Source organism: Gouania willdenowi, chromosome 9, assembly GCF_900634775.1.
Source record: "Gouania willdenowi chromosome 9, fGouWil2.1, whole genome shotgun sequence".
Taxonomy (NCBI): Eukaryota; Metazoa; Chordata; class Actinopteri; order Blenniiformes; family Gobiesocidae; genus Gouania; species Gouania willdenowi.
In genome coordinates, this window is record NC_041052.1 from 40,134,333 (window position 1) to 40,148,500 (window position 14,168).

General features: G+C 33.5%; 1 protein-coding gene across 1 annotated transcript in view; it reads right to left on the reverse strand.

The window, feature by feature from the left end:
* Positions 1-14,168, reverse strand: part of pdlim5a (PDZ and LIM domain 5a) — a 95,301-nt gene that overhangs the window by 17,524 nt on the left and 63,609 nt on the right. Inside the window, exons 7-8 of the mRNA XM_028456503.1 lie at positions 13,172-13,214; positions 1,776-1,869 (exon numbers count right to left, since the gene is read on the reverse strand). Of these exons, the coding sequence (XP_028312304.1) occupies positions 1,776-1,869; positions 13,172-13,214 (137 nt within the window). The remainder of the gene's footprint in view (positions 1-1,775; positions 1,870-13,171; positions 13,215-14,168) is intronic.

Genomic DNA, 14,168 nt, shown 5'->3' on the forward strand with positions numbered 1-14,168 from the left:
TCACTATAGCTCTCTATTCACTCTGCTCTCAATCCAACCGACTCACCACAGATTGTGGAGCCCACAGGTGATAGTTTTTATAAAAGGGGCGGGGCCAACAGTGGTGGTAGGTGCCAAACACTGCCTCCAAAACGCCATTGATCTCCATTCTCAACCAATAGCAACAATCGACCATAATAGCCAGATTTCAACCCACAGAGGGCGGTCACTTCTATTTTTACAACAAAATACACCAAATTTAGAGACTAAAATTCCAAGAGTTGGACAACAATCAATCAACAACACTACCTTATACCCAAATACATTTGTTTTCAGCAGAAAAGGGGTTCTGTTACTTTTTAAGTAAGACATGAGAGCATAGTTCATGTAATCTTACTAAACTATAGCTGAACTGGTAACTACTAGGCCTACTGTATATATGCAGAATATCTGCTGTTAAAGGTTCGATTTCATTAAGTTCAACCATCCCTAGACATTTACTGTATATTTGATTGTTAAAAAAGAAACAGGAATGTGTTCAAAATCACATATTAACGTACTACTTAAACTAAGTTTGACATCAAAACGAGTATGTAATGTGTTCACATTAGGATGAAAAAATTGAGTACGCAAGAAATACCCTGATGTATACTGTATGGGGACATTATTTACTGTGAGTATGCACAGTGAGCACACTAGTAGATCTGGACGATATGGACCAGAACTTATATCTTGATATTTCTTCTCAAAATGGCGACGTAATAAATCTTGATATTTTTACTGTAATAAATTAATACCAGAAAGACAATTCAGGGTTAAATTTGCTGATGAAAAATGCCACACAGGCTCATTTATTAACAAATAGCTGGACATTTTGTGACACTTTAGTTTTTTTTTTAATGTGATTTCAAACACAGCCTAATTTGGACGTCTAAATGAGTATGTAGTAAAATATGATTTTAAAGATTTTTTAAATATGTGTAAAGTTGACATGTCTTTCAGGTCCCTGGGCAATTTGTTCCCTAAGTGAAAAGCTCTAAAAAAGACTTTTCTTGTCTTCCATTAGTTTTTAACTCTTTTCTAAATAGTGCTCTTGTTTTGAAGTTAACAGGAAGTTTAGTCAGTAGCACAAAGGAGGGTCTCTGAAAATCTCCAAAATGTCAGAATGAAATGTGTCTACGTGAGTTTTATGGATGAAATGATCACATGTTGATATTCTACTTGGTCACTGTCTCACTTCCAATGTTTTCAGAACTTTCAAAGTAAAGGTGGAGAATCAACAGCGATATACTCATTAAGTGTGTAGCACTTAGTCTTTCAAATACATCCCATGATGCATTGCGAGCATAGCGTAAAACCATCCTGGTACCCGCTTCAAGCTAAAAATCAAACATCCCCTTTTCAAAATAAAAGCCTCTTTTCTAGTATTCCATTTGTTTGTTTTTTTTAACTTTTTTGTGAATAGGACTATTATTTTGAAGTTAACATAGTCAGTAGCACAATGGAGGGTCTCTGAAAATGTATGAAATGTGTGAGTTTTATGGATGAAATGAGCACATGTTGATATTCTACATGGTCATTTTCTCACTTCAAATGTTTTCAGAACTTTCAAAGTAAAGGTGGAGAATTAACAGAGATATTTAGCCTCAATGTGAACAAGGTTTTTAACGCTGTTGGTTCCAAATGCATCATGGGAAACTTGGAAGTCTACTTCAGTGGGAACGCTCATCATCCTAATCATACTACAGTGTATACTAGACAGTATATACTCATTGAGTGTGTATAGTGTGTAGTACAGAGTGTTTACCCTGAGGTGTAGCAGGTCCTTTGATCATCGTCCTGATAATTGCTGACTCATGGGTGTTCACTTCAGGTTCTTCACTTTCTTCACTGTTCAGAGACACAAGAAAGACACATTTTTACGGTTTACAAAATGAAAATATCAATCACATCTATATTACATAGCACAGTTTAAATAGCAACATATTCAGGTATAATTACAGTATAAATGAGTCACTGTAATGGGATTACATGGGAAAAACATCTCAGGAATTAAACATTGCCACTTCCTGTCCTCAGAATCCGTTTAAAACCAGGAAAAGTAACACATACAAAAACCCAGTATGGTTCACGTTATACTTCCTGGATTTTAAATGTCCAGTAATGTAAATCCCAGAACAAAAAACACAACTGTACAGTATTTGCTCAGTGCCAGTCAGAGAAAAACAGTCGAGAACACAGAAATATTCATGGTTAAGAAACAAGTTAATATGATTTGTCATTTTTTTACATTTTCATGTATTTGTCAGAATCAGAATCAGAAACGTTTTAATGGCCATGTACAGTTTTAAGGACAGTACAAGGAATTTGTCATTGTATGCATCTCAAAAATAATTAAATTTAATTTTAATTTATATATATATACGCACTTAATTTTTGTATATTGCATATTGTATTTTGTAAATTTTGTATATGCACTTTTTTGATATTAATATTGTACTGTTTTTTATGTATAAAAACAATCAGAAGAGTCAGGTAAACCCAATATGTATTTTTGTTTTTAATTGAAAACTTATTGATTATAGAAAATGAGAGCAGAATAATTTAACATCCTGTTAAATTAAACTAAAGTGTTGGTTGGACTTTATTCAGATGAAAATGTGAATATATTTGACATTAAATGTTGTTTATGGCCATAGTTAATTTATAGATGATTTCCTTACAATAAACAACAGGAATCTATGAAAGCTCACCTGTACTGTACAGTGTCCAGGGATTTATTTCACTTACACTGGTTGAATTATTATTATTTTGGATAAAAAGTCACTGAATTGATTTGGATTGAATTGTTCTAAGTCATTAACATAATCCTTGAATCAAATCGTTACACACCTAATATATATATATATATATATATATATATATATATACTGTATATACACACCTTTATGGCAAGCAGTCTAGGAAATTTAATATATATATTTATTGACTCTGGTAATATATGGAATGAATGAAAAGTCTGAATATGTTTACTGTATATGAAAGTTTAAGCGTAGCTTAATTATTTATTTATGTATTTAATTGTGGCACTCCTCGTCCTCCAAGTGTGGTGAGCGCCCTCTACAGGTTCATGAGGTGACATAACTTTTAAATACATTTTACAATATATTTACAGTAACAGTAATGTTGGTTCACTTTAATTGGGATAAAAACTAGTAAAACTAAACTGACTGGACTATGATTTATCATATTAAACTTAAAACCTGAAAAAAAAACATGGTTTCTTCATAAAACATCATATTATTACTGTAACGTTGGTGAAGCTCTTAATTGTTAAATGTTACATTATATTGCAGTGATTGGTTTTAGTTAGATTTAAGAAACAACTGAAACAAACATGTGGTGCTTTATTTGTGTGTTTTATAATTTAAAGCAAACATCGGTAACTGGTGGCCCGGGGGCCACATTCGGCCCTCGGTCTAATTTTATGCGGCCGTCAAAGTAAATGTACAAAATGACAGAAAAATACACAAAACAAAAAAAAAAGAATTACAACATTGCAGGAAAATACTGTAAAATACAAGAATAAAACACAGAAAATACTTTAAAACACACAAAACTATCACAAAAATGAACAAAACCACAACATTAATACACAAAATTACTCAGAAAAATATACAAAATCACAGAAAATGACAACAAAAGTACACCAAAAGACAGGAAGAACAAAAAAACAAAAAAAATGTCTCCGCAAACCCACAGTACTAACAAACAAGCAAAACGACAACAGATATACACAAAAAATATGCAAAAGGACAACACAAATACACAATATGACTCCAAAAAACATACACAGCAAGACAACATACACAGAATGACAGAAAAACACACAAAATGACTATAAAAACTCTTTGTTTTTTCTCAACAATATCTGCAGGGGTCCACATGTACGTATATCACATGATTGTAGTCATTTTTAATGTTAAACTGTAGAAAAAACATAAAATTTTCCTCAAATTATGACATTTTCCTTAATTCACTTATTGCTTGGATATTGTCAGTTTATTACATATTTTGTATTTTATGTATATGTAGAAGTGCAAAGTATGTCACAATAATGTTGAATTACTAATTTTAAGCATAAAATGTTGTCCCCTTGAGATCAAACTGCTCCGTATTTGGCCCCTGAACTAAAATCAGTTTAACACCTCTGATCTAAATAAACAATTTGATAGATAAATAAATATATTTGATCGTTTTTCCAAAACTTGATTAATTTTCACTCTTTTCACATTCTAAAGTAGTCAAATTTGATCACTAAGAGGTGTTTTTAAACATGTTTGAACCTGGTTTACTTACCACAAGTGTTTAAAGCTGAAGGTAAAAATGAAGCTTTACAAAAACCAACGTACGGTTCTACTGTATCAGGGTGGATCATCCTAATCCAGTTATGGAGCTATTAAACCATTATATGATTCATGTCATTCATCGACATAAATGATCTTCATTTGCTGACAGCAAGTGACAAACAGAGCAGGAAACAGGAAGTGAACCAGCCTTTCACTCATTAACCAATTACAGAGCAGCTCATTAATATTACCCACCAATCAGACCAATTACAGAGCAGCTCATTAATATTACCCACCAATCAGACCAATTACAGAGCAGCTCATTAATATTCAGACCAATTACACGTGAGCCTGAATGGATGAGGTCTGTAATTGTTTTTTTATGGAGCGTTCTGTTGTTTCTCTACAGTCATAGAAACCTATAGATCATTTACCGTCTGAATAATAATAATAACAACAACAACAACAACAACAACAACAACAACAACAACTCACAAGGCAAATACGTATTTGGCTATTTGAAAAAATTGGCAAAAATGACAACCTGTATCTGGATTTGTTGACAAGTTTGTTCTTTTTACTAATTAAACTGAAAGTAATAATGCAGGAAAAACAGAAAACTGACCTTGACCTTCGCTCAATGTCATATTTAAGGAAATGTTGAAAGGAAATGTTGTTCAATGGTACCAGTCTGAGCACAGTATCTCAATTTATGGCCAAATTATGGGGAAAAAAGTTTTTTTTTGTGACATCATGAACTTTGACCCCTACAAATCTTTTTACTGGTAGGTCGTACAGCTTTGGTCCAATTAAATAAAATACTCCACTTGAGATGAGCTTTTCATAAATGTAAGCATCAAACTTGTACAATAAATATTTATAGATATGGAAAATGTAGGTTTTTGACACTTGAAATCTTGGCTCCAAAAAAGGTTGACATCAGTGACATTGACCCAGTGAGATAACATACATGTCATCAGTGCTGCATTCATTTAAAATTGTGTTAAAATTGTAAATGAGTCGTTTAAGGCACTGTTTGTCAACCTTGGGGTTGGGACCACATATGGGGTCGCCTGTGAGATCGTAAACAACTTATATATACACTTTTATGGCAAACAGTTTAGGAAATTAAATGTATATATTTATTGATTGGGAATATATGGAATGAATGGCAAGTCTGAGTATATATTATATATATATATATATATATACTGTATATGTTAGAATATGTATATTTGAAAGTCTGAAAAATTATATATATTGATACATATACATAATTTTCCTGGATTTAAGATATACTGTATATTATTAAATTGTAATATACAATATTGCATTTCTTTTTTTTTAAGAAACAAATGAAAAAAGTCTAAATGTACTTTTTCTATACAGTTAGTCAGTATTGAATGATGTAGTAAAGCTTATCTGGTCATTTATTTATTATGAAAGAAAGAAAGAAAGAAAGAAAGAGAGAAAGAGAGAAAGAGAGAAAGAAAGAGAGAAAGAAAGAGAGAAAGAAAGAGAGAGAGAAAGAGAGAAAGAAAGAGAGAAGAGAGAAGAGAGAAAGAGAGAAAGAGAGAAAGAAAGAAAGAAAGAAAGAAAGAAAGAAAGAAAGAAGCATAAAGTTTTATTAAATGAAAAAAATAAATGCTATGTCAGTTTTGTGGTTTGTTGTAAGAAATTAAAAAAATGTGGTTTTCCCCCATGAATATTTTTAAGAAACCATAAATGCAGATTAAGGACAGAAATAATTGTAAAATAATGAAGGTTGTCAATTTATCTCCAACACATGTACAATTAGTTAAAATCCTGAGGTGACATAAATAAAAATGTAAATTACCATGAAAGATGAAATAAATATAATTAGAGTTTAGTTTGTAAATCCCTTCAACATAAAGACAGTTCATTTATAAATGTAGCTGTGGTACATTATATGGTGAAAAATAGTGTTCTTTTCTAATGAGTACTGCCCCCTGCTGGAACTGTGTGGTAGCTGTCAGTAATAATAATAATAATAATAATAATAATAATAATAATAATAATAATAATAATAATGCATTAAATGACTACAGTAAGTGATTTATTGTTTCATATTTGTTTGAATGTATATTTGTATAATTTGTCTTGTATCATTGATTGCAGAAAAAACTGAACCTTTGTATTTATATCTTAATAATCAGCTTTATTTTTAGGATATAAATTAAAACAAGATCAGTTGCAAAACTGAGTTTTTAAACGTTGAGGTATGTTTGTAAAAAATAAATAAAAATTCATACTATTTTTTACAGAAGTGTTGGATTTTAAAAAAGATTTTTTAAGTAAAAATAAATAAAATATTTAAAGAAAAGAAAAATCTCTTTACGCACTGAACTGGTCAGTTTGTAAGACATTATGATTTATATTATTTATATGGGGTTATACCTGAAACAGCAACTTTTTTTAATTAATATTTAGTGATGGGAATAAAAAATCAAAGAGGAAAAGAATCAAAGAGACACCAGAGACAGAAGAAAGGAAATAAAGAACATTTACTAGTTTATTAACTACAAGGAAGAGTTTTCAAACTTAAACACAAGGAAGCAAAATAGCAAATATAATTATTTTTAAATCCCTACAGATTACACAATCTACAGTAAATAACAGTAAAAGCACAGGAGGAATATGATACATAGGGAACAAAGGAAAATGCTTTTTATACAGTCATTTAGCACATCATTATTTCATTAATAGTTCATAATGTTGAATATTTATGGCTTCCTTCATGCACGGATGTGTTTATGGAATAATACACACACACAGACACACACACACACACTGTTGTAAACACATCAAGAACACACTGAAAAGTGCCTCCCATAGCAAACAGGTACAGATACACCCTGGGATCATCACAACATTTCATTATATCACTTTTTTCCGTTAATTAACATTCCTCAAAGTCACACTCCTCCTACAAACTGTTCTGTATTGTCTTTGTTCATTTGTAACAAGATGCTTTATTTATAAGCAGCAGACGTATTTGATAAAGTACCATTTTCATGTCTTTATGCAGGATGTTTTTGGAATTAAGAATAAAGTCTCAGGGTTCTAGCCAGCACTGTTGAGCGTAGGGGCCCTACTTTGTGATTTTAATCATATACGTTGTGATTTTAATCCCCTACGTTATGATTTTAATCCCCTACGTTATGATTTTAATCCCCTACACTGTGATTTTAATCATATACACTGTGATTTTAATCCTCTACGCTGTGATTTTAATCCCCTATGCTGAGATGTCGGCCCCTACAATGTTTAAACCAGCGTAGGGGACTTTTCTGTAGTTTTTTTCCTTTTTTAATCAGTACGGTCCTAATAATTGTTGCACACTTGGACACAAAAGGGACTTCCAGGGGTGCACGAGTTGTTTTAACTCTCTTTTTAATCTATATAACCAAGAAACACGTACGTCAGCCGCACCGTCTATTTAATACATTCAATCTGCTCGGATACTTCCGTCTTCACCTGAAAACCCCTGCAGCTACTTAGCTGCCCCCAATGTTGCCTGTGTACATCCTCCGCTTGGTGACTGTCAGTGCTGGATCCTATCAGATTCTTTCAACACATGTGCGAAACGCATCTACATGCAGCGTTCGGCTTATTTTACAGCAGTTTGTGTACTATTCAAAAGGTTGAAACCCTGCTATTTAAAAGTAATTAGTTTGTGCAAGATTTCCCAAATTATTGAAAATGTATGTTTTTAATGAATTTCAATTTTTTTTGTTTTTTATTTTTATTTTCTGTTTGGTTTTTCATTGTCAGTGTTGAGTAATGTGTTTTGATCCGCTTATGTATAAATCGTCTTGTGGCAATTTTTCCTTTTTGTGTTGTTCTTTTCAATTAACAATTAAAAACACAACAAAAACAGTCACATATTTACATGTGTACTATTAACGCACATGTGATCTGAAAGGATCAGGCACCGACAGTAACCAAAATCTCCGTCCAATAGAAACAATGCTTCAACCAGATGTAGCGTGGAGCATCACATGAATCAGTCTTTTGATTAAAATGTTACTTCTTGTCTGTACAGTGTGTGTGAGTATTTATTAGTGAAGGACCTATACCAAGCATGAGTAACTCTATAACTACATTCATTATCTCTCAATGCAATGGACCAAATTTTTTCAGCAAATTGGAATTATGGTTGCAGGTATGTTGCTGATTGGAGCTGGCGGTTTCTTGACCTATCGCAAAGTCTGGATTAAGTTGGCAACTGTTTTGAGAAGACTGCAAGTCACTTTCTGAAGGATTGGGCAGGGCTCTTAACACTCAGACTCATGCGATAAACATACTCAAAGTAAGCAGACGCTACTTGGAACGTCTACGCGGAGTGGAATTCAACTTGGCGAAGTTAAACTGCTCAGCTTTTGAAAAGGCCACCATATTGGATAACTGAAGTTTGAGAGATGGACCCAAAAGCTGAAGTTTTGAAAAGGAGCACAGTCTGGGACCTGCCTTTTTCCCTCTCCTTACCTCATGTTTTTCCACTTCTTATCTAGATACGGAGTGCTGCCTTAATGGCTTGCGACTCATGCTGCGTTCACACCGGATGCGTCACAAAATGTCTGTACGTCCAGATCACATACAAAGTCAAAGGACAGATGCGTCCTAGATGCGAAATCTTTGCTGTGCGGCAGTGCGGTTTGATCTGCATGTCAAGTGTGTTGGCCGTGTGAGCGCGCTCCCAATTATACGCATATCTGCACATCCACCCATTCACAACAGTTGAAAATATTGAACTCCTGCGACTGTTTCCCATGACGAAAGCCAATCAGTGTTTGTTGACAATGATGTCAGGCCATCAACACGGACACCGGTCTGTTCATACATTCAACCATGGAGTAGAAGCTGTGTGTGACCACCTGGAGCCTTTATAACCAGGACCGGACTAGGAAGAATAAGTCGTGGAGGAGAATCAGTGAGGAGGTGGTAGTAGTAGATAAAGGTTCTCTCTGTAACACTGAGCTAGCATAGCATTAGCTGCTAATCACACCGGCTTTTTTCACTGGTGGTTTATGTTTATGAGAGGAGAAAAATGAGCACAGCTCCTCGCTTCAGCAGGCAGTGAAACTCACCGAGTTGGATGATTCGTTGGTGGGCGGGGCTTTGCTTCAGACGTGTGTATGAAGCGAATTGGGGACATTTTTTCATCCTGTGGACCCTGCGGTACGTTTCGTGCAGCAGATGCATTCGGCGCCGCAGAAGATTCGGTGTGAACGCAGCGTAACGGTACTTCTGCTCCTGTACTCACATTTTATGTGATTGGCTTTTCATGTTTCTTGGACGGGATGTAACTGGAACCAAATTTTCCCTCGGGGATGAATAAAGTATTCTGAATCTGAATCTGAATCTTCACCAATTCAACAAATAACTTTTAGCTTTAAAGTAAGGCTGGAACAACAATATAAAAACCAAAAACTTAAGCTTTACTTCACAAAATTTGGCCGTCAGAGAGTTAAACGGGGGGATGCGCCCGGACCCCCTTACAACACTCGACCTCACGATCCCCCTACGCTGTGGACAATTCCTGGTGAGAACCCAGGAGTCTTATATGATTTCTTATTTGACATTTCTTTTGTATTTCTTTGAGATGTGTCACACAGATTGAGATATGTTCACAAATAAGCATCAGAATTTAGGCAGGCCATGTTTTCAAAGGTCTTTAAAGTCTTTCTTGCCTGTTTAAATCGCTTCTTGGGGACAATTGAAACTCAACTCAAAGTATGTTAAGGTTTCAGTTTTACTGGAAATGTACTTTGATCTTCTGACATGTTTCGAGAGTCAACCACGTAATTATAAAAGTTCTCTGTATAGATGAAACCTTAACATATTATTTAAAAAAAAGAAAAGAAAAAGAAAACATGTTATTATTACTAACCACTGTGTGGATACGGACCTAAAATATCCCCTAAAGATAAATTCAGAGATTTTCTGTAACAACTGATCAGCTGTCATATTTGGTCAGGAGCTGGATCTGACAATATTTTCTGTATAATTGTAATTTGCATATTTGACTTTGACATGTGAACATACCCCCAGGGTTGGGCTCAATTACATTTCTCATTTACAATTATGTCTTCAATTAATCCATGTTCAATTAAACTTGGTTACGGTGACCGGCGTTTTTCCAATTACAACTATTAGTTTTTTCCCCTGAAAGTGAATTACTTTCTCAATTACTCAAGATCATTTACAATTAATCACAAATACTGAGCCAGAAATAAGTAACTACATAAAACGTAACCTTCATCTTGTGTTAGCTTTCTGTTAGCATCTCTAAGACCATGTATTAAATCAGCAGTAAAATAAACTAAAATATATTATTTATTATCTAATTGGTTTTTCATCTGTTGGTTACCTTGCTAGGCTTCATAATCATCTAAATTATTGGTATTATTAATAATTTTGGTGTGGGCTAGATTTATATATATTTAAATATAAAATGATCTTGAAGAGAAGTGAGGTCGTGGGAATTAACTATATATATGTATTAGACATAGAACTGTAACATGATTTCACAGGTTTGCGTTTAATTACATTTTAATTGACAGTTTTTATAGAAATTTCAGGCCAATTACAATTACAAAGTCAATTATCTGAACACAATTACAGTTCAATGTTAGTTATAATAGAAACAGATTAAAAAGTTACAATAATGAATTAGAATTACAATTACGTCATAATTGTGACAATTATAATTGTCCCCAACCCTGGATAAAAAGGGCCCTAACAAGCCGTCACTCTTGGGTCACGTTGGTTTAACTACTTTCCCCATGAATCCAGTCTTCAACACACACACGCACACACACACGCACACACACACTGACACACACACGTATGTTCTACTGGACGTTAAGGGTGCGAGCAGACACTCCATGGTGCCAGTCTCTCAGCTCGTTGTACTTGGGGCCAATGACCAACCGATTGGTGGTCTTGTTCTCTCTGCCATGAACCCAACAACCAAGAAAGAAAGAAAGAAAGAAAGAAAGGAGAGAAAACAGACACAAGAACCAACAAAAAAGCGTTGAAGGTCTAAAGTTTTCCCGTTGTTCTCAATCATCAGATTATTAACCAGAAACCAAACTTTAAATCCATTAATGTGATCAATAATCCATGGTTAATCCAGACCAGAAACAAATAATCCACAATCAGGCCAAACACCAGCGGGTCAGTTTGTAACGTTATCACCAAGAACTCACAGTGACCTTTGGAAAGCCTTTGAGCAATTATTATCAGCATTATCAACCACAGTTCAGCTCGACTAGTCCTCAAGTTTAGAGTTGTACTCAGTTTTAGTTTAATAATTTAATACACTTTACTATTGGAGAAAAACATAGTCGGTAACACTTTGATTGAAGTTTTATACGTAAAGGCTGACATTGCGTTGTCATTATTTGTCATTAGCATGAATAAGGCATCATGAAGGCTGTCATTGAGTGTTGTTCGCTTAATTATGACACCTTTGGAGCTATGTTGGCATTTTTGGGAACAATTGTCTCGACAATGCTTTCCCAAGAATGCCAACATAGCTCCAAAGGTGTCATTTAGCGAACAACACTCAATGACAGCCGTCATGACAACTTATTCATGCTAATGACAGATAATGACAGTGTAATGTCAGCGTTATGGATAGAACTTTCAATAAGTGTTACAAATTAGTCACTAGTGCAGTGGTTCTCAACCCAGTGTGGATCGTGACCCCATTTTTACACCCCAAATTTTATAGCAACGCCAAATACTTTATTTTTTTAGAATTAGTCTTTATTAGTCATGTTTGTTATAGTGTGTACCAAATAAGATTTTCTCATGCTGTATTTTATTTATTAATTAATTAATTTATTTCTTTTCTCTTTCTTCTTTTCTTTACACTGCATTTTATTTAAACTATATTTACAGTATATTTGAGGAAGTGAAAGGCCAGAATACAGTTTGTTTAAAAGTGTGTGTTGTGTTTTAATTTGAAAAAATAATAATAATTTAAACAAAATTATACATCAAATATATTTTTATTCAGTCCCGGTAATTAATTTTATCAGTTACTTGACATTTCTGGTGACCCCATTTAAATTCCAGGCAACTCATTTGGGGTCATGACCCCAAGGTTGAAAAACACTGCATTGGTAGTATAAATAAGCATTATATGCTAATAATGGGGCGGGGAAAAGCTAATTTAGATTTACATTTACATTAGGTCTACTAGTACTACTAGTGAATCTATTGGCTTTACTAGCGCTACTAGTAGACTAGAGATAATCTACTAGAATTCTTCTACTAGTAGACAATTTTGTGTTGCTAGTAGTTTTACTAGAAACATTTTAATTTAAAGTGTATTCACACACTAATAAATCAAATTTAAGTTCCGTACATGTACTCCACATTTAAACACCAGCTAAGGTTGGTATCATGCATATCAAAATTCATGCTGAAATGGTTTTTATTTGTAACAATAAAATCAAGCATCACCTCAAACCAACAAGAGCAATTAATACACAGTTGGTTATTTTACCCAAGCAATGAAGGCAGTATGGCCGGTTTTCATTCATCTACTTTTATAACATGCTAGGACAACAATGAAAATTAACATTCACCAATATTGACTTTGAAAAATGTAATTTTTAAGAAAAGCAGCATAAATAAATAGTGGAATATTCCCCATTTAGTTTTAAATCAAGTGTTAGAATGTTATGTGGGACATCTGAGTGAGTAAGTGACAGAATTTTTATCTGCAGTATAAATTTTGTTTTGCAAAACCATGCAAACGTTCTGGACAAACTTGACATTTTTTATTGTAATTGACATAAACTTACTTAGTCTTCTTGGCTGCATCATCGTCCTCATTTTGAAGAGCAACTGAAAAGCAGAAAGCATCAAAATGAGAGATATTAACACAAGTAGGGGCCACAACAAGGTGATTGTATCTGATCCAGAGGCCAGATCATCAACAGTCATGTCACCATTTACAATAAGAACCAATCTGAGCGTTGACAAAGGAAAGAACACAGGGTTTTAGTACATTTGTGTGATTGTTTTTTTATTTTTTCCTGTCATTTTTGTATATTTTTGTTGTTGTTTTGCATATTTTAGGAGTCATTTTTTGTGTTTTTGTTGTCCTATTGCAAATCTTTTGAGTATTTTTGTTGTTGATTTGCATATTTTTGGATGATGTTTATGTTTTTCTTCTTCTTTGGTCTATTTTAGTGGAGTTTTTTTTGTATTTTTGTCATTGTTTTGCATTATTCTGTGTATTTTCGTTACCCTATTTGATATCTTTTGTTGTTTTGTGTATTTTTCGTTGCAGTTTAGCATACTTATGGATTAATTTCGAATCTTTTTTTAGTGTGACTTTGTGCATTTACATTGTTGTTTAGTGTAAGTTAAAGTATTTCTTTGTAATTTTGTCATGTCAACATTTAGAATGAGGACAAACTTGAACGCTGGCAAAGGAAAGAAGAAAGAGTTTTGTTCTTTTTTTGTGGTTGTTTAGCATATTCATTTAGTCATTCTTTGTTTTTTGTTGTCCTATTTGTTGTTTTGCATATTTTTCAATTAATTTGAATTTTTGTTCTTTGGCCTATTTTAGTTGTCCTTTGTGTGTACGTGGAGTCATTTTGTGCTTTTGTGTTGTTGATGTTGTACGTAGTATTTTACTGTAATTTTGTGTTTTTTTTAAGTCATTTTGCTTGTTTCCACCATTTACATTGAGGGCTGCTTGTTGCTCATGTAGTTCTAGTTTTATTAGCAGCTCAGGCCTTGCAGTTATACCTGTGAACAAACATTATATACATTGATGAATCTACGAGACAA